This window comes from Bos indicus x Bos taurus, chromosome 1 (genome assembly GCF_003369695.1).
Source record: "Bos indicus x Bos taurus breed Angus x Brahman F1 hybrid chromosome 1, Bos_hybrid_MaternalHap_v2.0, whole genome shotgun sequence".
NCBI lineage: Eukaryota > Metazoa > Chordata > Mammalia > Artiodactyla > Bovidae > Bos > Bos indicus x Bos taurus.
Window position 1 is genome coordinate 45,102,202 of NC_040076.1, and position 23,529 is coordinate 45,125,730.

The 23,529-nt window shown below is 38.0% G+C and overlaps 1 protein-coding gene across 20 annotated transcripts in view; it reads right to left on the reverse strand.

Annotated features, from left to right (window-relative positions):
- ABI3BP (ABI family member 3 binding protein) overlaps positions 1–23,529 on the reverse strand; it is a 293,162-nt gene that overhangs the window by 136,932 nt on the left and 132,701 nt on the right. For 18 of the 20 annotated variants that reach the window (XM_027559801.1, XM_027560579.1, XM_027560387.1 and 15 more), the window contains exons 7-14: positions 18,812–18,860; positions 17,803–17,874; positions 17,173–17,265; positions 9,407–9,484; positions 7,445–7,519; positions 6,622–6,696; positions 5,659–5,730; positions 5,109–5,183 (exon numbers count right to left, since the gene is read on the reverse strand). In XM_027559801.1, coding sequence (XP_027415602.1) covers positions 5,109–5,183; positions 5,659–5,730; positions 6,622–6,696; positions 7,445–7,519; positions 9,407–9,484; positions 17,173–17,265; positions 17,803–17,874; positions 18,812–18,860 — 589 coding nt within the window. The remainder of the gene's footprint in view (positions 1–5,108; positions 5,184–5,658; positions 5,731–6,621; positions 6,697–7,444; positions 7,520–9,406; positions 9,485–17,172; positions 17,266–17,802; positions 17,875–18,811; positions 18,861–23,529) is intronic. The other 2 variants (XM_027560135.1, XM_027560481.1) reach the window with 2 other exon arrangements.

Below are 23,529 nucleotides of genomic sequence, written 5' to 3' on the forward strand. Positions count from 1 at the left end.
CACACTACCATATATAAAATAGGTAAACAACAAAGATCTACTGTATAGCACAGGGAACTACCCTCAGTATCTTACAGTAAACTATAGTGGAAAAGAATCTGAAAAAGAATATATATTACATATATAGAACTGAATATGTATGTATAACTGAATCAATTTCTCTACACTTGAAACTAACAACAGTGCAAATTAACTACACTTCAATAAAATGCAAAAAATTGAAAGAAAAGTACATGAAAAGAAAATGGTGATGTTGGACCATAAAGATGGCTGAGTGCTGAAGAATTGATGCTTTTGAACTGTGGTGTTGGAGAAGACTCTTGAGAGTCCCTTGGACTGCAAGGAGATCACACCAGTCCGTCCTAAAGGAAATCAGTCCTGAATATTCACTGGAAGGATTGATGCTGAAGCTGAAGCTCCAATACTTTGGCCACCTGATACAAAGAGCTGACTCACTGGAAAAGACCTTGATGCTGGGAAAGATTGAAGGCAGGAAGAGAAGGGGACAACAGAGTACAAGACGGTTGGATGGCATCACCAACTCAGTGGACATGAGTTTGAGTGAGCTCTAGGAGATGGTGAAGGACAGGGAAGCCTAGTGTGCTTCAGTCCATGTGGTTGCAAAGAGTCGGACATGATTGAGCAACTGAACAAAATTCCCTTTGCTTCCAGGGACTTCTGGAAGATTGATATGATGGTGTATGTACAACCCTTTGAATCTCTTAGGCAAATACAAACACAAATAAAACTGTTACGCAAATACAAAATCATATTATTCCAGTGAAGAAGTACTCCAACAAGCATGTACACATCCATGCAGATCCACAACTCATCGAGGGGTAAAGGTACTGAGAGCTTTTCCAGAACTCACTCTATAGTAATAGAAATCATAGTCAACTGGCCACTTTCCAATAGAACATAAGACCAATTCTATTGCATCATCAGAGAGATTGACTTTTCTAAATGATTGTTACAAGCACTTAAGTATTTCTAAAATGTAGCCAACTTTTTTATAATACAGAATTTATACATAATTTTACATTTTGGCATATAGTGAAAGAGCAGATCTTTATAATTTCCTTTTTGTATTTTAAGAAAAGTTGGATTTGCCAAGGAAGTCAAAATCAATCAACCCTACTTAAACATATTTTAGAGGAGGTTTAAACAAAATAAAATTCCAAATAATGAGATCACAAAATGCTGTGCTAATGAAGCATTGGGGCCAATAGGCTAAAAGTAGGGAAGAATACGTTTGATGACTGCACTTCTCAGATTTCCTAGGACAGTCCAAATTCCAAATACCCTGTCCCACTCTTGCCATCAACTATTGAAATGATTTCAATATTCAACATGCAAGTTAGAATTTCCATATAGGTTTTTATAGCCAAAAGTAATATCGAAATCTTTATGAGAGCATGCATTTGGATCATTTGATACAGAGTATGAAGTAAATGTGGAAAACAAATCTAGCAAATTCTGAAGCAAAATGAATTTCACAAACGGAATTGATAAATGTTTAATGGTTGATGAAGAGACAAGCAGCCTCTGGCATCCAAGTGCTGGCCAGGCACTCACAGCTTGGCTGTGGTGTTTGCCTACTGGACATCAACAGCTGAGAACACCAGTATCAGACAAGTCCACCTGGTGACCAAGATGGACCAAGGCAAAAACAAGACCATTCTGTAACTGTGTGGGACACAAAGGTAAGGGCACAAAAATTACTGTCCTCACATCCTGGCTAATATCTTTATCAATCACAACTGTAGTCTCACTCCTCTTTTCTTGCCTTATAGTTAAGAATTATTAAAATTTTCTATCACAGATTCCTCCCATTTTCAGCCAATATCAAGTTCAGAGCAAAGCTTCACTTCCTTAAACCCTCCCCAGAATTACCTAACACAAGACTAAATCCCGTAAGACATCCTTCCCAACATCCTCTTACTAAGAGATCCACAGTTCCTCATGGCCTACAATCTCATTGTTACAATAAGTGAATAAACTTAACTTTGTTCAAATATAGCTGAAGGTAACTGACAGAGTAAACACAGATGCATTGTATTTCAACATAGAAAATAAAATGTGTTCATTTCACAGTAATAATATGATTAATATCAGCTGAAATATGTAATTTATTCAAAAGAAATAACAACTAAAAACAAGACAAATGTTTTTATGTACCAGCATTCAAGTACTATCTCTGCCTCTCTCTCTCTTCTTAATTCTCAACTAATTGCATTAGTAAGCCATGTGAGTAACTGGAAAATACAATAATCATATATGTTGAAACTAAACAGGAAATAGAAACAGTGCATGTATAAATTCACAAAATCAATGAAGAAACAAAGGCTGAAATGAATGAAAGGATTGTGTGAATATATCAACTTTTTAAATCAGAAGTAACACATATTATAATCTGAAATGGAACATGTTAGGAATATCCCACGGAACACCTAAACAAGAGGTAGATGTGAGCGTTAAAAGCCTTAGCAGAAACAAGAAATACTTAACCACCCACTTTGAGAAATCAACTTTACATTGATTTCTCTGGCCCACTGTCCTGTGATTGACCACATTTGATGCTTCTTATCTGCATCATGTGAAATATTACAGACTACAGTGAAAAGGTAGTGCTTCTTCAACTTTACAAATCACCTGGAGATCTTGTTAAACAGCAGATTTTGATTCATTAGATTTGAAGTAGAGCCCAAGACTCAGCCTTTCTAACAAGTTCCCTGGTGATGTCAATGCTGCCTGTCCAAACATCACACCAAGTAGCCCAGACATAACCATTCAATATTCCAAGGGCAGACTAGGGAGTTTCTGTGGCTGATTCTTATGCCTGCAACCATATCTACTGAACCCTTACAGCCCATGACCAGCTCCAGCACTTCATCTAGACACAGCTGGCAGTTGACGGTTTTTGAAAGTTCTCTGGCACTAAGGTGGACCTGGCAGGAGTGAGGCAGCTGAATAATAAACTGCTTCCTGCTGCATTAGCCTCTATTCATAATCCACCAGGGCAAAACCAGAATTAAAGGAACCTTTCTTTTATTGGGATTTCCAGTCTCATCTATCTGTATCCTTTTTGTAACTTCACAATCTTCACCTCCCAGCATATTCTCTCTATTCCCCAAAGCTCACTTCAATTCAGGCTTTATATATAATTCATATCCTAGGCATTAAAATCACAGAAGGGGTTTCCTGGAGGTTTTAGTCAGTTTGCTCTTAAATAATCATAGACACCAAAAATCTAGAAGCTGGTCAAGAGAAGCCCAGGAAAATCTATGTCCCTATGTTTATAACCTAAAAGTTAAGAGATAAAAGGGACCTAAGTAGTATATTAGTTCAGTGGGCCCTAACAGTCCTCGGTTTGGTAGATGTGATGCTTGTATAGGATGGGGGATTGGGGTGGCAGGCGGGGGAGGGGGGGGGGTCAGGTAAGCTCTGCCATAATGGAGCAGATAAACCAGCACACATGCCCACAGATAAGCCTTGTTCCACAGTCAGTGCTGTGGTAGAGTATGAAACTCCACCCGATTTTGTACTCAGTGACCCAGGTTCTGAAGGTAGTCTTGCACCAACAGTCAGTAATTGCAGTAGAATTTTAAGGGCAGGACATGGGGAATTAAGGCTTGCTACTGCTAAGTCGCTTCAGTCGTGTCCGACTCTGTGCGACCCCATAGACGGCAGCCCACCAGGCTCCTCTGTCCCTGGGATTCTCCAGGCAAGAACACTGGAGTGGGTTGCCATTTCCTTCTCCAATGCATGAAAGTGAAAAGTGAAAGTGAAGTCGTTCAGTCGTGCCTGACTCTTAGTGACCCCATGGACTGCAACCTACCAGGCTTCTCTGTCCATGGGATTTTCCAGGCAAGAGTACTGGAGTGGGTTGCCATTGCCTTCTCCAGAATTAAGGCTTAGAAAGACCCAGTTTAAGGCTTCTCTAGATTGGCTGACAACAACAGCCAACTTACAGATGTTTTCCCACTTGAGAAAACCAGGGGAGACTAACAGACACACTGAGTTCATTTGATGCCATCTTTGTATCTTTTGCTAAGATCTGAACCCATTACGCTCAACAGAGAAAGATAATTTGACTAAGATCTATGTGTCCATGAGCCCATGCTCATCCTTCCTCAAACCAGCCATACGCTGAACTCCTTTCTGAAGAATAACACAGAATGGTGGTGTGTTTAATGTCATTACATGAATGTCTAACTACATTACATGCTAGTTATAGGTGCTAAAAGAATCACAACCAGAAGGTTCACAAAGTTAAAAATAAATGAAACAAAAATCATGGAAGTAATCACACAAAGTGGTTTATGAGGTCTTCTTACAATTCTCACATGCTAAATAATTTCTTTGGTTGACTGCTAGACTTCAAAGAAAAGATATAAAGGTAAAAATTTTTGAGGAAAAAAATATATTTTTTGAAAAGGAAAGCTATTTCCCTCAATCAATTTTAGTGTTAGAACACAAGAATTCTCAGGAGAAAAAAGCCAATTGCTACAGTTTACAAAAGAGTGAACTAAGATCCAGAAAAGTAGAGAAAAATAGCTAAAATATGTGGTTGGTAGTAAAACCAGAACTGGAACCAAGGTCCAGAATTAGTGTTAAGACCTGTGGTCTCTCCTCTAAATTACAATATGTTTACAGATTTTAGGACTCAGTAATAATATCTTACATGTAGTAAACTCTCAAATGTTCATTGAATATTTTATTGAAAAGAAGCAAATACCTACCTGCAAGGGAAATAGTAAATTCATATTGTTAAATAAGACTACCATAGAGCTTATTTTTGTTACTGTTCTCATGTCACAAAAGAGATCTCTAGAAATTCAATGAGTCAACTTGCAGTTCATCTTCTAGCCAGACTTCTAACTGTATATCCAGACATTAAAACACAGATCTTTAGAACAAATGCAAAAACATTTTGCTTTTGTATTGAGAAAAATGAAATTAATCTAAGCACCAAGAATAGATTATAGCTTTACCATTTACTACAAATATATGGATAATCAATTAAAGAACCTATAGAAATAAAAATAAGAGAAGTTATTCAATACTGTTGCTCCAATCTATTAAAAAAAAAAAAAGAAAGTAATTACCAGTTTGAGGCAGTAGAATTTTGGAATCTTCAGATATTTTACTTGTAGGCACAATCCCTGGCTTTTCACTTGAAGCTACAGCAAAAAAAGAAATGGAATTCACTGAGAATTTTTTTTTTTTTGAGAGGATAGAGAGACAGAAATAGATTGCCCGTGTTGTTAAATGGCTACCAGTAGCCTGAAATAAAAAAACACACATTGATCCAACTAAACATCATTATATACCAAGAAGCAATCAATACACTACACGCATTCAGAGAGCATTTGAACAGGGACTAGATGGAGACCAGAGTTTGGTGTCATACTCTTAATGTTTCTGAGGACAGAAAACTAACAAAATTGGCTCTCTGGAATGGACAGACTAATAATTGTTACTGAATTTGTAGAAAACTCAATCAGAGAAAAAAAAAGTCAACCAGCTGTTTGGCTGAGTCAGACTGAAATCATCAGCTCATTGAGGTTTGCACAGCTAGGATCCCGTAAACGTGTCCTACAGAATTAAGCAGTCACCACCCACAACGGAACAGCAGATTCAAGGCACGGTTATTACCCAAGGCGCCCCCAGGTTTCTCAAAAGGGAAAGGTGTTTTTGCCTGAGGAAATTCTGGAAGCCTTTTCGGAGCTGCAACAAAATACACAAGAGATGTTATGACTTGAAGTGCAAGTAAGAGAAAGGTTTTTAAAATCTCAAGCTTGCAGAAACAAAAACAAACACAAAAATGAAAATTACTCAGGAAAAGTAAGGGACTGTTAGTAGTACACATTTTTACTCCTGTGTTTCAATGATGGATGATTTAAGACAGCTTCTTTTTTCTATTTTTTATAATCAAACTAAATTTAAGGAGTTTGGGTTCTTCTTCTCACCTTTATTAAACTAGTGTTCTAATTTTTTCAGCAATATATATATGTGCTCTCAGATATATTTTGTTTAAATTCAAATCAAGCATATCTGAACTAGACAATGTTCCTCCAATAGCTTTTAAAAACAAAATTGCAGTAATTACATGTCTTTATGCTTAAGTTTCCCCAACAACTTCCTTGATATCACATTCAAATTCTAAGAAGCAATCTATAGAAATATCATAAATATATCTTCTCTTTCAAGAGAAACAGTTGAGTAAAAAGCTATTTTGGAAAAATAAAGAAAATAATTTATGTACAGTTTAAAAATAAAATAAAATTTTAAAAAAATATAAAAAAAAGAAAGAAAATAATTTATTCAGTGACAATGATTTTGAATTAAAAGAGTCAAATATAATATCAAAATATGACTACTCCCAAGGAAAACAACCACAGGATTTATATACAGGATGACTAGTTAGTATCCTAAATTATAAAATAAAGAATTTATAGCATCTAAGGGCCTGGCATTCAGGCATTTATTGTTCTATAAGCCACGTGTCCCTTCTTTTCTGTGAGGAGATAAATTTGAATGAGTTAGCCTAAGGGTTTCTTTCAGGCATGCATAAAATTTCCAAGGAAATAATAAGCTGTAGTGTTTACTAATTTTTACCTAGAGTGCTCAGTGGCAATTCAAATCTAGGTATTAAAATAGTTTGTGATGTTCCGGGGGTCCTTCCCCTGAGAACTGCAATAAAGAAGAATTCAGTTAGAAACACCCTGAATCAGGATTTGACACTGTGACTTAACTGTATCGTGTGAGGCATGCTCATAATGGAGGGTACATGGGAAGCTGAAACCTTCCATGGAAATAGCTGGCTTCCCCTGGAAAGTTTTTACACAGTTGTATTAATTTGAAGGTCTACCTTCGAATGACCATGGTGTGATATGGAAGATCAACATCACAAGGACAGAACAATATATATACATGCTGCTCCTTTTTAAAATGATTTTTAAGGAGAAGAGAATAAAGCAACTTAGATTCTCTCAAGCCAATAAACAGCTAACTTACATGACATGAAATTCTTAGTAAAAAGCATTACACTTTTGAGTAGTCTCCTTAAGTTTACTATACATAAGCCTAGGAAAAGCCAACTAAAATGGGAAGCACAGACACAGTCACGACTCTCACCCCTCCAAGCTTTGTGGATTAGAGGGCTGGCATTCTGGTTTTCTATGCCTCCCAAGAGGCTGGTAAAAAGGGTGTGCAGTTAGCATCTAACATCCAGAGCTGCCTAAAATATTAGTCACCAGGATCAAGGCATGTTGTTAACTCTTTAAGGGAACTGATCCAAGAAACAGGAAGATGAACTACTCCCTGTAAGGGAGGAAAGAAAGTGGGGAGGATGGGAAGCCAAGACACTGAGGTTATTTTTCTATGAGGGTTGGGGTGGTTTTTGTTTTTAAAGAAAAAAAGAAAAACTTCTGAGAATTACCCAGTGTTGTTTCTGAAATGTCTAATGCACTAGACACAGTGGGCTTAGTGGTTCTTGGAACTGATTCAGGAGTCACTGGAAGGGAAAAAAGATGACTTTACAAATTAAGATAAAATGAAACAACTCAGGACCATAGGGTACTGCTGTTGCCCTTTAGAATTAGAACTGACAGGTATACAGACCAATTCTTTTCAAGTTAATTATGGTAAGGGCTCCCTGGCTTGGCCCAGTGTCTGAACTGACACCTCCTTCCAACTATTCCCTTCTGGGTTTGTCCACTCTCCAGGTATTTCAAAAGGCACATGGAATTGACCCTCATGGAATCACTTAACAGATTATTCATAATTTCTTGTGTCTTTTTTTCTCTTTATCTCCAGAACTTAGCACAAACTCTGGAGAATAATAAGCAAGCACATGATAAATATTTATTAAATGAGTTAATAAATGGGCAGCTAAAAGAATGACCCAGGGCAAAAAGATTTATTTAGAACTATTACATTATAGGAATTCTCTTTTCCAAACTGCAGTGAACATGCAAAGCTTAGAAGTGGGTTGAAATTATAAGGATTCAAGTGCTAAGTCACAGTTATTTCAAGTGCTAGATCAAAGGTAAAGATGACCCTCAGGTAAATAGTTTTTAAGAAATAAGAACCAGGATCACTGAAATCTGGCATGAATTGTGAGCTACACAATTCCAGAATTTTGTAGGGTAAGGATATGAAATAAACACAATAACAGTGAATAATAAATTACGAAGTTTGTCTAAGCATTTCTGAAGTGGAAAGTCCCGAGGAAGTTTTGGCAGAGAACTAAGAAATCTATAGACGCCCTCATCATATACTATGCCAAGAGAAGAAGTATGATTGGGAAAAGTCGACAGAATCTCCACTGGGTCATGCCTATCCTTTTTTTTTTTTTTTGTATTTACCAATTAGACTGAAGTCAGAAAACTACCTAGGAATTTCATTCAAATGGATTACTCCAGCATCAGATTATACCTTTCCTCCAATTTCTATGAAGGTAGGGAGGGGATGGAAGGTCCTTCTCTCACCTTCAGTCAGGACCAAATACTTCTTACTCTGTCAGAAATATGTCTACTTGAATAGGTTTATTGAAATCAGGTCATTTTATTTCCCCACCAATCTTTATCTTCTCTGTACAAGTTATGAGTCAGAGTTTAGTACAAGGTATATATCACTGATTTTTCAATTTATAGCAGTTTTATGGATGAAAAACTCACTTTAGATTGGAGTTACTTTGCTAAATGAAGATTTAGGGGAATCCTTGCTAGGTATTTGTTTCACAGAGTCCTGAATGAGGTGGTACTGCTCTGGCAAAGACTCTGTAGTTCAGAGAATAATGTTTTCCTGATGGGCTGGACTTGGGCAGTTTGTTCACAGAAAATTGCTGAATGTTTGTTAGTAATGGTTGATAAACTGGGGAAAATGCACACTGAATTTATTCTTCAAAGGATTTTTAAAATGAACTATTATGTATTTTCTTCATGAAGGTCATTAATCTTCAACAGCCATTTACTAAATTATTCCAGGGTACTTTCATAGATCAAAGTATGGATAATGGTATTTTTTTAAACCAATCACTTGTGAAAGTAAAGAACTGAAAAATGCTATCATGTCTTCTTATAAATGGAAAGCACCAAAATCATGGTATTACATCTTAGTATAAAAATATTTCAGAACGTTGAGGTAACAATTTTCACCTGGAGTGAATAATGCAGTTCTACTGTTATAGATCAGTTATATAATTCAATTGTTCATTTTGCATCTGTTGTTTTCCCAAACATTAAAGACCCAGAGTCTCCTATTGTTGTATGCTTATGATCAAAATAAACTTCCTACTGGCTCTTCACTGAAAAAAAAATACAGGCTTATCAATCACTTAATATTTGAAAAAATATATTATGTATTTTCTCAAAGTTAATAAACATAGGGATCTCATTACCTGTTATGGGCAGTGCTGGAATTTTTTCTACCTCTGGTGTTTTAGATTCAGCAGGCAATGCCAAGGTTTCATTCTTAGCTAAAAAATCAGAGAACAAACAATTTACCTCACTTCCTCATAACAGTGTCCAAATATAATTCCCTCAAAACAATCAACCAACAGACTATTTCAAGACTATTCTGCTAGTATCCCTTCCCACCAGGCAGTCAATACAATTACTGTGCATTTCTACCAGTGATTAGTATTAGTAGTGACAACCTTCAGAATTCCTTCTCATTAACCCTAGGTAATACTTTAAGATCTAAGTTGGCACTAGAAGGAAGGAAAAAAAATGACAACCCAGTACTTGGCTAGCTCTCAAGTCATTCTGATTCACAGAGTTTCTTGAAGACATGGGTTGTATAGCAAAATGCTCCCTGGAATTTTATACTCAATTACTCCTAATTTTAAAAAAAAGTTTTTTTTAATGGAAAAGAAATTATCCATTATTATATATGGTAAAAATGTAATAGGTTATGGCAATACAGTTTTAGAAAAACATAAATAATGTACATAGGAAACTAAGATGTTTGAAGATATTTATGGTTAAAAAATTACAAAAGGTTATTTATTTGAGCCACATAGATATTTTCTTTGGGTCTGTGTGGGAATTCAGTGTAAAAAAATGGAATCTGTTTTTCTTTTCTTTCCTCTTCTGACAACTATTCAGGAAACTTCTAAAATTCAGGTATTATTCTTCAACGAAAGTACATTTCTGTGCCAGAGCTACCCAATGATTAAGACATTCTCCGTTTCAAAAAATGCATGTAGGATTAACTCGATTCATCTATTTGGCACACTGAATCAATGACCTACTTACAATATTTTGAAAGTCTAGTAACATGAAAGAATTCATTTTTCTTTGAGATCCGCTGATCATGTCACCTTGAACTGATTATAATCAGATGGGATAAAATCCCATCTTAAGCCTTAAGTCTTAAGGCTATAAGGAACTCTTTGGGTTTCTCAACTTTGGCACTACTGACATTTGTGACTGTATATTTTCTTTTCTTTTTTTTATTATGGGGGCCTTTCGTGTGAAATGTAGGATATTCAACAGTATTTCTGGGCTTTATGCACTGGATTCCACAGCTGGACAACCAAAATACCTCTACTGTGCTTAGCTGCTCAGTGTCTTGACTCTCTGCAACCCCAAGGACTGTAACCCACCAGGCTCCTCTGTCCGTGGGGATTCTCTAGGCAAGAATACTAAGGTCGGGTACCAGGCCCTCCTCCAGGGGATCTTCCCAACCCAACCCAGGGATTTAACCAGGTCTCCTGCATTGCAGGCATATTCTTTACCATCTGTGCTACCAGGGAAGTCCAAGAATACTGGAGTGGGTAGCCAATCCCTTCTCCAGGGGAACTTTCTGACCCAGAAATCGAACCAGGGTCTCCTGCACTGCAGGAGGATTCTTCTCCATCTGAGCTACCCGAGAAGCCCAAAAATGTCTCTGCTGCTGCTGCTGCTAAGTTGCTTCAGTTGTGTCTGACTCAGTGTGACCCCATAGATGGCAGCCCACCAGGCTCCGCCGTCCCTGGGATTCTCCAGGCAAGAACATTGGAGTCGGTTGCCATTTTCATCTCCAATGCATGAAAGTGAAAAGTGAAAGCGAAGCCGCTCAGTCATGTCTGACTCTTCGCGACCCCATGGACTGCAGCCTACCAAGCTCCGCCATGGGATTTTCCAGGCAAGAGTACTGGAGTGGGTTTCCATTGCCTTCTCCGAAAAATGTCTCTAGACACTGCCAAATATCCCAGAGTGGGAAGAAGGGGAAAGTGAAAGTGAAGTCACTCAGTCATGTCTGACTCTTTGCGACCCCATGGGCTATAGCCTACCAGGCTTCTCCCACCGTGGGATTCTCCAGGCAAGAATATTGGAGTCTGGAGTCGGTTGCCAGAAGAAGGGGAGGGGGGAGATAAAATTTCCTCTGTTGAAAACTACTGATCTAATCTGTTTTCTCAAAGTTCTTTAAGGATGCAAATTTTGTAATTTCCTCCCGGAGTTACATCACTGACATAAAGATCATTTTCTTCTTTTCAGTTCACATGGGCACAAAACACTTATTTTTTGATGATCTTAAAGACAATTATAAAGTCATGCCTTTCACAAAGACCATGGAAGCAAATCAATGTTCAGTCTGTATCATGGAAGCATACAATAGATTCCTAGAGTTAATGATTTTCAGGAGTGATTTAAACTGCTAGAAACAGGCGTCACAAGTGCTAGTGTCTTCGCCTTGGCTATCCGTCAAGTGTGCATTCTCTATTTCTGTGCAGTGAAGCTGCACAACAAGTCTATACAACAGAAATGTTTAATACCATTGTTCAATTAATGCAGCAGGGCATAACAAGAAGGGACTTCTTCTGGAATAACTAGAAAATTAAACAGATTCGGCATAATTTTATGATAAATCCTTTTTTAGATTTCTAAATCTCATCAACATTTCTTTTCTGCTTCTTTTGTAGTCAGAACTTTGGTTTAGAACTGTGATTGCTGGCACAGGAAAAAACCTTCAGATTACAATTTTTAAAATTTATTTTTTAATTGAAGGAAAATTACAATGTTGTGTTTTCTGCTGTACAATGATGCAAATCAGCTATAATTACACATATATCCCCTCCCTCTTGAGTCCAAACATTGATGAGCTCTAGTTTTGTTATTTTCAGCATGTAACAAAGGAAGGTTTTTCTTTAATGTAAAATTATAAGATTAATCTTCAATGTTCTTCTTTTTTAGTGTCATCTTCTCCTTCAGGATGATTTTTGCTAATCCTTTCCTTCTTGTGTAATATCCCATGCTCTTGGTGATTCCTTAGCTAACTAGGACTATGTATTTATTTATTTTAAAAAATTATTTATTTTAACCTCCAGATCCTAGATTTTCAGGCAATGCTCTGCTTTGTTTTAGCTCTTTATGCATGCTGTTACAGGGCAATTACATTAAACTAAAATTAGACTGTTAATGAAGAAAAATGGTTAACTTCCTTCCCAAGAGGTATTTGTATTCCCTACACATCGCTAATTCCTTACAGAGGCATGTGTGCATGTGCTCGGTCATCTCCCACTCTTTGCGACCCCATAGACTGTAGCCCGCCAGGCTCCTCTGTCCATGGGATTTTCTAGGCAAGAATACCAGAGTGGGCTGCCATTTCCTCCTCCAGGGGATCTTCCCAACCCAGGGAATGAACCCGTGTCTCTTGCATCTACGGCATCGGCAGGTAGATTCTTTACCCACTGCACCACCTGGGAATATCGTATTTCTAAATATGGGGCTTCAGACATAAGAGAAATTGGTTGAAGGGAAAGATACTTGAATGGAGACTCTTTATGACTCCTATCAAGCCATGAGTATTCACCACACTATGCATGTACTACCAGCCTTGGCAACAGCAGAGTAAAAATGCCATGAGAGCATGGCCTCAAACCCAGGAAATTCCTTTTCCTCTCTGATTTTTCTGTATCTTTTTTCAACACATTTGGTTCCTTTCATTCTTGGCAACCTAAGTCTTGGTTTTGACAAACCATTTTTATGTCCCTGGGGAAGTATGTATATCACTAGTTTTTATTTCTCTCATTATTCACATCATGTATTCTCAGAACAAAAGCTATTAATTTCTTGATGTCCCGTGTTGGGATCTGCTGGAATGAGGATATTATTTTTAGGATTTGCCCCTCACACAGTATGACTTTTCTGAATGACAGTGATAAATAACTTCAGGACAGTTTATTTCTCCCTCATTGGTATAAAGAAATGTTATGCTCATTCTTCATAAAAAAAAAAAAAAAAAACAGTAAATCTAAAATGTTATTTGTGAACATAGTCTAAGATGGTACATTTGATGGATTTATTGGACATTTTCAAACATATTGCCTATTAGTCTCTTCAATGTGTCAAAAATTTGCCATGCATTAAAGATAGGTGTTTCCTTAGAAATAAGCTTTAAAAGGCATTTTCTATTTGCATAGAATTTTCTCCACTAAAATCACACTTAATCCTGAAGCCTTGGTGATTTGTATCAGAATAAAAAAAGCAAACAACAAAGCAAACCAAAAAATCAAATGTTTAATTCTCTAAATTAGAGAAAACAAAATGCTGAATTGATATTAAGGTAGCAGGTAGAAATTTGCAAAAACAAAACAAAAAAATTAGGAAATAGATATTATCAAAACTAAGAACTAAAATACCTCCTAGTTCAAAAATGACAGCAGTAGTCTGGGAAAAAATTCTGTTCATTTTCAGTCTCCTTCACAAATCCTGATTTTTGTATTTTGATGAACAGATTAGGGGCTGAATCAGTAAGAAATCAGTCAGCTCCTTCCTTTTCTTTTCCTTCTAAACAAATCTTTCCCAGGCACAGGGCTAAATACATAGGCTCTGGGCAGAGAACTGGTGAGTGCAAGGGTCCTGAGCTCTGGTTCTAAACACAGGTTCACTGAGGGAATTTATTTTGGAATCCTCTTGGCTTTAGCACAGCATTTAGAGGATGTGGAGTTGAGTCTCAGGTTTTATAGCTAATGAGGAGGTGATCAAGTCTGATGTACAAATTAAAGAAAGGAAGCCTAGAATCGCTCGTCTACATTCTTGTAAATAACTCACTGTAAGACTAACAGATATGAATATTTTTACAGTAAAAATGTAAGGACTGCACAAAATCACAAAGATCTATTGGCAAATATATTTACATCTTAATAAAATGGTGATGCCGGAGAAGGCGATGGCACCCCATCCAGTACTCTTGGCTGGAAAATCCCATGGATGGAGGAGCCTGGTAGGCCGCAGTCCATGGGGTCGCTAAAAGTCGACTTCACTTTCACTTTTCACTTCCCTGCATTGGAGAAGGAAACGGCAACCCATTCCAGTGTTCTTGCCTGGAGAATCCCAGGGACGGGGGAGCCTGGTGGGCTGCCGTCTATGGGGTCGCACAGAGTTGGACACGACTGAAGTGGCTTAGCAGCAGCAAAATGGTGATGCATCAATTCTGAAAAATTTTCTAAAATTATAAGAGTAATAGTCCTCTGATTAATCCTCTCTACTCACTCAAGGCTTTGATCCTCTTTCTGCCAGGAAATTCTCAAATTATAGCTAAGGAGAACTTAATAGTCTGTCTTTTAAAACTGTTACAGTCTGATTGCCTCACATCAAATAAGTAAATAGGTCAAACCTCAGTGAGGGAGGAGAAATTAAGTCTGAGGTCCCTGCATGTGTAGATACCATGTCTGTGTAAATCACCATCATGTCTCCTCCCCTGCCACTTGTAGTTCTGGCATCAAGTAATCTTTACTAAATATTTGCTGAAGAAACGTTGCTAAACAGGGGCTTGGACCTGTTTCAAACTTGTAATAAGTGAAGATTCACTTGTAACAAGTGCTAAAGTTCTTAGTTAGTTCAAGGAGAATATTCTACATTTTAAAGTCTTATTCAGTTTCTACTACATCCTGCCTTATTCCTCCATATTTATCAGTGGCCCAGGACATTTACCAGAGACACATTTTCCAGAGACTTTAGAGGTTCTCAAATTGTGGTTTCTGGACCAGCAGCATCAGTATCACCTGGGTTGCTGCTGCTACTGCTAAGTCGCTTCAGTCGTGTCCAACTCTGTGCGACCCCATAGACGGCAGCCCACTAGGCTCCCCCGTCCCTGGGATTCTCCAGGCAAGAACACTGGAGTGGGTTGCCATTTCCTTCTCCTATGCATGAAAGTGAAAAGTGAAAGTGAAGTCGCTCAGTCGTGTCCAACCCTTAGCGACCCATGGACTGCAGCCTACCAGGCTCCTCCATCCATGGGATTTTCCAGGCAAGAGTACTGGAGTGGGGTGCCATTGCCTTCTCCAGTCACCTGGGTACTAGGCAGAAATGCAAATTCTCAGGTGTCACCCCAGAAACAACTAAATCATTGGTCTGAATTCTCTCTATAGCATAGGATCTCAACCTTGACGAAGTATGGTGAGTCCCAGCAGTGTAACAAATCCATCAGAGCTTCTCATGTTTCATCAGCATTGAGATCCTCTGCTATAGAGAGAATTCAGACCAATGTGATACTCAAATGCAGCAACTAGCTTAGCCCACTGGCCGCTCCAACTATTTCCTAGGTGCCCATTAAAGGAGTTTTGCTGGTTTTTTTCCCCCAAAATTGTTTTATGTTTTTTAAACACTAAAATCATATCAGGTTTTATCTGTGCGTGTGTTAAGTCATATGAGTTGTGTCCAACTCTTTGCAACCCTATGGACTGTAGCCCACCTATGGGGCTCCTCTGTCCATGGGATTCTCCAGGCAAATATATTGGAGTGAGTTGCCATGCCCTTCACCAGGGGGTCTTCCCGACCCAGGGATCAAACCTGCATCTTTTACATCTCCTGCATTGACAGGCAGGTTCTTTACCAATAGTGCCACCTGTGAAACCCTTAGGTTCTTTCTAGAAGTAGGAAACAGGATCGATCTCAAGTAAATAGTAATTCAAACAAGCCTGACCTTTACCTCAGTTTCCACTGAAAATATCTAGCAGTCCCTTGATAGTACAGCGTGATAAGTATAATTTACTATATAAATGTGTATATTTTGGATAATTGGATCAATATTCACTCTTCCTTCAAAAATATAAAGTAACTATTTCTCTATAGAATGTGATTTATTTGAATACCTCCAACACTCCATCCTATCTACTTCTTTTTCCAATTTTTTCATTATGGTGAAAGATACATAACAAAAATCCTAACCATTTTTCAAGTATACAGTTCAACAGTATTAAATACATTTGCAATGTTGTACAACTATCACCACCATCCATGTCCAGAACTCTCCTTATCTTGTAACACTGAATCTCTTCACCATTAAACATTAATTCCTCATTCTTCTCCTCCTCCAGTCTCTGGAAGCCACCATTCTACTCTCTGTTTCTATGAATCTCTCTACTCTAGGTATCTCAAATAAGGTATCTCAAATAACAGTCTTTTATCTTTTGTGACTTCTTATCACTTAGCATCATGTTCTCAAGGTCCACTTATACTATAGTAAATGTCAGAATTTCCTTCCCTTTTAAGACTGAATAATTATCCATGGTGTGTATGTGTGTGTATATATGTGTGTGTATATATATATACACACACATACATACATACATATACACACCACATTTTGCTTATCCATTCATCTGTTGATGGACGCTTGAGCTGTTTCCACATTTTAGCTATTGTGAATAATGCTACTGTGAATATGAATGTACAAATATCTCTTTAAGACTGCTCCCAATCCTTTTGGTTGTATAACCAGAAGTGAAATTGCTGGGTCAGGTAGTTTGATCCTTGATGCTCAGATGGTAAAGCCTGCAATGTGGGAGACCCAGGTTCATGTTCGATCCCTGGATCAGAAAGAGTCTCTGGAGAAGGGAATGACTACTCACTCCACTATTCTTGCCTGGAGAATTCTATGGACAGAGAAGCCTGGTGGGTTACTGTCCATGGGGTCTCAAAGAGTCAGACAAAACTGAGCGACTAACACTTTTACTTTCTTTCATGGTAATTTTATTTTTAACTTTTTGAGGAATGGACATACTGTTTTCCACAGCAGTTGTACAGTCTTTTATTCCCATTCACATGCACATGCTTGTCCCTTACTTTTTCCTTCGGGATCTCCAAAGAGCTCATTGGCTAGATCCCTTGGACATCCTAGGAATATCAGTGCTAATATTGTCACTGCAATATTCACATATAAATCTTGGCCACTTACCTAACTGTGTCTTGATTGCCTCTGAAATCTCGAACATTATGGAAGTGGGAAGTTTGACTGTGGTTTCATTAAGGCCTGGGATAACAAGGTGGACTGCGAGAAAACAGATGTAGTAAAAGAAAATGCATCCTGAAACAAAGCTCAGAGAATTGGAACCATGACACTTAGAGCTTATTTTGCTTAGTCAATTTCAACCCAAACTTTAAAAATCTGGGAAAAAATATGACAGTAAATTTTAAACATAATCTTTTTTCATATTCAGAACTGAACAACCAAAATAATGTGACTTAATCCACAGACTTAAAAATTGTAGAATGGCTCCTTAAAATTAAAAACACCGTTACTAATAATAACTTTTAAGAGAGTTCTTCAATATGACAAAGACTCTCTCACAATACCAACAGGTAGGCAGGTAGGAGGGGAGCCAATAGGTACAGGCTAGAGTTGTTTCCCTAACACTCCTGGATCCTAGCCTGGAATGGAAACAAGCCAGGATGCTAAACAATGAAAGGAAATGAACCAACATCGATTTAACAGACCTGCACACAGTGCAAAATTCTATAACAGCCTTGTTATCAAAATAAGAGCCTGATTTGCTTAACGTAGATGTAGATTTCAAGGCAGACTCACCCAGTATTGTTCCTCCATAGGGGGTCTTATCTGGAGATTTAGTTGAGGCCCTGTGTGTAACATTCTGAATCACTGTTGAAAGACCAAAAGATAATAGTGTGAATGGAAAAAAAAAAAAAATACAGTCAAGAAGCAGAATGAAGCTAATAACGTAAAGCCATCTGCAGTGGAGAAATCTGATCCTTTTTTAATTAATAGAAAGGAACTCACTGCGCTGGCTACACAACCAATGAAAGAGCTAGAAGGCACATCCTAACACCGATGCCTTTAAGTAGAGAAAGTGTTCCATTCTAATTAGCTTAAAATTTCCTTTCTCAGCTCCACTCCCTGCAGCCTACCCAAGTGAAATAACTTGCACAAAATGAGGCAATGACATACTCAGTAAATAAAATGAATTAGAAAATGTATATCCTCAAAGCAAAGATTCTATGGATAAGTCCAATACTAACTGACCCCATTTTGAAAATACACTTGAGGCATTGTGTTTTCTTAAAAATGAATTAGTATTTTAGGTGCCCAATCTCTTCCACCACAAAACTTTCTGGAAATAATTGAGCCTTAAATAATTTGAAAAACTGAAAGTCAAAACAAAAATGACTAGATGCTGAAATAAGACATAACTCTTGAGACCTGGATTTCTTTACAGTCCTTAAAGTGAGCTCTAAATCATAGTTATCATTTCATTAATCAACATATCCTATTAATGACTTCCTACATCTAAACGATCTTAATCCTGAAGAAAGCCACATATATTTAATTGGTTTTTTAAAATTTAATACTTGTTAGGGTTGTTCTTTCTCCAGATGTTCAACCAATATGCCTTGCCAAGACTTGGCCTATTTGTAGAGTCAAAATTATCTGTTAACTTCTAATTTACTAGAGCAATTATTTTTCAAAAAAATAAGCATAAATATATATTTTTAAAATATGTGCTATGTTTAATTATCTCAGTTTAAAAGGCATATTAAAATAGTTGTAAGCATATATCCAGAGCAGACATGCAAATTACCTTGCTTGATGATTGTTACTGGGATTAGCTTTCTTGGGACATATGCTGGCTGAAAAGAGGAAGAGATACAGCTTTTGAGTTATGGTTAACTTAAAAAATAATTTTAAAACTGGAAGTAGTCCTTTCTTGCCTTCTATGAAGCTCTCCATGACACTGGTTTAACGGTTGCTGGAAAGATCTTTAGTACATATATCTGCCTCTGTTTTATTGCATTCATTAGTTTTTTCCCATAAATGTCCAAAGATTTGACAGAAGCAGTTCCTTCAAAATTTCCATTAGTTTATTTTACTCAGAAACTGCAATGGAAAGAAGTGAAATCCTTTGGATTGAATCCTAGTGTATTTTCACTTAATTTGAACCAGTGAACCCGTCAAATTCTGTCTTTATATTCCCTCTCAAAAAAAGATTTTAAGCTACACATTCTTTTAAAACCAATCAGAATAGCATTGAAACATGTATATTATCATATGTAAAATAGATGACCAGTGTAGGTTCCATGCCTAAAGCAGGGCATCCAAAGCCAGTGCGCTGGGACAACCCAGAGGGACGGGGTCGGGAGAGAGGAGGCAGGGGGTTCAGGATGGGGGAGACACATGTATACCTGGGGCGATTCATGCTGATGTATGGCAAAAAGCATCACCACATTGTAAAGTAATTATCTTCCAATTAAACAAATAAATTTTAAAAACCAATCAACCAACCCTACAATTGTTACAGGGTGTCCCACTGCTGCTTCAAGCACACAACCACTGTGAACTCCTGATGCTAAGCTTTTCCTTGTCCAGGAAGGCAGAGCTGGGACTCAGATCCAGACATGCCTACTTCCAAAGCCTGCAGGTTTAACAATTGTGTATGCCTTAATGCCCAGAGGACCTCAAAATTGGAAGGGCAGGTCTCAGAGGGCTGTGACTTCTCCCTTCTTCCAAATTCCCTCAGATGTCCCACGGTTAGTTTGGATGTCATGGAGAGAGCGACTTGAACTAGGGGCACGTTTAGTGTTAACCTTACAGTGGAGTCCTCACTGGGGATAGTGAGCCAAGGATAAGACAGCCAAGAGAGGCATGAAACAGGATGAAAGAACAGCAGGAAATATACAGAGCAGAATTAGACTGAGCTAAAGGGGTAAGTCGGAGAAGGCAATGGCAATCCACTCCAGAACTCTTGCCTGGAAAATCCCATGGACAGAGGAGCCCGGTAGGCTTCAGTCCGTGGGGTCACTAAGAGTCGGACATGACTGAGCGACTTCACTTTCACTTTTCACTTTCATGCATTGGAGAAGGAAACGGCAACCCACTCCAGTGTTCTTGCCTGGAGAATCCCAAGGACGGTGGAGCCTGGTGGGCTGCCATCTGTGGGGCCGCACAGAGTCAGACACGACTGAAGCGACTTAATAGTAGTAGTCAAGGGGTAAGTAAGCATGACATTGATTTTCTGAAGCTTGGTTTAACCTGGATGCATGGTATAGATATTCCCGGTACTAGACCTGCTGACAATCCAGGATGTAGTGAATGAGATACTTAACCACACAGGTGTTTAAAGTTGTGAGCAAAGAAGGTTTGTTCACATGCTCCCATTCTGATAAGCAATATACCCATAACAAAGAAGGGCCACAATACCACACTTACTGTTGCCTATTTTTCTTCTTGTATTAAAGTCCTTACGTTTAAAAAACACAGAAAATAAAAGTTTACTAATTATTTTCAAAAGAAGCATCTTTATTTCTTGCACTGTATTTGGACCCAGTGCTGTAAGGCAAATGCTTGCATTGCCCCACAAACTTGTATGTTGAAACTTAATCCCCAGTGTGATGGCATTTGGAGGTGGGGCCTTTGGAAGTAAATAACTCACGTGGGTGGAGACCCCATGAATGGGATCAGTGCTCTTACGAAAGAGAACGAGAACTCCCTCCACCCTTCTGCCATGTGAGATAGTTGTGAGCCAGAAGTGAGCTCTCCCCAGACATTAAATCTGCCAGTACCTTAACACTGACTTCCCAGGCTCCATAACTGTGAGAACTCATTTATTGTTTAAGCCATCCACCCAGTCTGCGGTATTTTTGTTATAGCAGCCCTGATGAACTAAGACATCCAGTAATTTCCCACTTAGCAATCTAGCCTAAGGAAGTAGTACAAAATAGAGTCATCATTTTGTGTAACAGTGTTTATTACCACAATGTGAAACAATCTCATCATTCCAAAGCAGAGGTTTTGTTAAATAAATTATGGTTAAAATTTCTGACATTTATTTAACAAAGTGGGAAGTATGTATAGTATAAATGTAAAGGATACAAATTTATATTTATATTATAACCTAATTGTATAACAATATGTGTATAGACAAAAGACCAAAAGGAAATATATCATAGTCATTTTTTAAATGGTAGTAATTTCTTATAATCTGATATTTTATTTTATGTACCTTTCTATATTTTCCAAGTTCTTTACAGAGGGGAATTACATTTATAACTAGGAAAAGCTATTATAAACAGCAGTCTGTTACGCTTCTGTAGTGCATGGCTCATACACTATTGGTCAAAAGAGGAATGATGTAAATATAATTTATTCACAACTTTGCCCAAGCAAGGGAAGAGGAAAAGCAGGAACACAAGTATAGCTAGCCATCAGTAGGAAAGAAAAAAATAGTTCAACTTTGATGTCATACTGGCAGAGAACCTCTTGGTTTATCATAAGAAAATTAAATAAGTGCACTTGCCCAGAGGATCCTTCTTCCCCAGGCCCAGGACCCTGTCTTGATGTGTCCACCTTACCTTCACCTGTCCTGCTTCAGTGAAGGGATTGCCATCCATAGTCTCTATCATTCCTGAGCATTTAAGTCCTTGCTGCGGCAAACTCCAGTCTCATGGGAGATGTTTGCCAGGGGAGCCACAGTATTGTTCCAGGTGCTACTAATTTTTTTTGACAGAGTTGTGGCTACAGTTCCAAAGATTTTTGAATGGCTGGTCCTCTTTTTGCCCCACGAGTCTTGCCGTTTAGTGTATGTTTTGCAGAGTGTGAAGTGTTCAGAGACACATCACATTATAGCAGAAACACCTATGTGTTGCTGTGTCGGTGGCATTATCCCAATATGTATTGCCTTTGCTGTGGATGATTTATTTCAAAGAAGTTTTTGACAAAAAGAGACAGAAAATATTTCATTCTTGACATAATGGGACACAGTTTCTGTTTGGGTTCTTATCTGAGTACAGGCTAGTCTTCTATTAAGATGATGACAAGACTATATCTGTGCTGCCAGAAAATAAGGAAATCATTTAGTTGCAGAATCCAATTCTTTCTAGATCTTATAATTATTCTCTTGCCTAATTAGCAATCCAAAAATGCACCAAGACTAATGAGCAAGTACTAACTCCCTCTCTGTAAGAAGGTTTGTTTTTTAATTGAAATATAGTTAATTTTACAGTGTTGTGTTAGTTTCAGGTGTACAGTAAAGTGATTCACATTATAAGAATATATATATAAACACATTTTTTCAGGTTCTTTTCCTCTATAGATTATTATATATTACTATATATATTATATTTCCTGTGCTAGAGGAATAGGAATTATTAATATATTTCTCTGTGCTCTACAGGTTCTTGTTGGTTATCTATTTCATGTAGTGGCACATATATGTTAATGGCAAACTCTCTCTAATTTCTCTCTCCCCTCCCCTCTCCCCTTTGGTAACCATAAATCTGTGTTCTATGTCTGTAGGTCTATTTCTGTTTTGTGTATCATTTCATTTGTATCATTTTTTTTAGATTTCACATATAAGCGATATCAGATGATATTTGTCTGGCTTCCTGCACTTCATGTGTGTGTGCTCAGTCGTGTCTAACTCTTTGCAACCTTATGGACTGCGGCCTTGCCAGGCTCCTTGAATTTTCCTGGCAAGAATACCAGAGTGGGTTGCCATTCCCTTCCCCAGGGGCTTTTCCCAACCCAGGAATGAACCTGGATCTCTTGCATTGCAGGCCGATTCTTTACCACTTGAGACACCAGGAAAGCCCTAAGGAAATTCACTTTTACCACTTTTCAGGGGACATTGTAGCTGAGTATCCAGTTGGTGAGATTCAATGGGAAGAGGATGCGGAAGTGGTAAAAGGCAATGTCCCTGATGGTCCATCCAGCTTCCTTTTCAGTCCTGGTTAGGGAAAACCCACTCAAATCTAGCAATGACCACAGCAGCAGTAACCAAACACTGTGGGGTACTTTAGATTCACTCTGCATTGCACTACCTTTCCCCTGATATTAGTTTTAAAAAATTAAAGTTAAGAAAAGTAATGATAACACCAGGATGCTATCCTTTGCGAGTTACTCTTTACAGCTTTGTCCATTTGGTGTTTTTGTGACTTCAGCATATCCACTGTTGATTTAACTTTTTCATGAGGCCCCAGGGAGTGGCTAAGTGTTGCTCAAAATCAAATTTCAATGACTCAAGATCTAAACCACACGAAAAGAATTTGGGCCTGTTACATCTTGGTTTTCATTCATTTTTAGGATGTCCTGATGAAAGTTATGAAAGGTACTGACTCAGTCTAACAGCTGACTAAAGGTGAATCTAACATCCTTCTTGTGATAATTGCTGTATTTCTGGTCAGCTAGGGAGGAATCAGATACCCACCTTTGGTAATACTGGTGGTGTAGATATGAAGTTTTAAAGTTTCTGCTTAGGTCAGTGATTGCTAGGAATGCTGCACACAGTCTCTGGGTGTGTGGGGG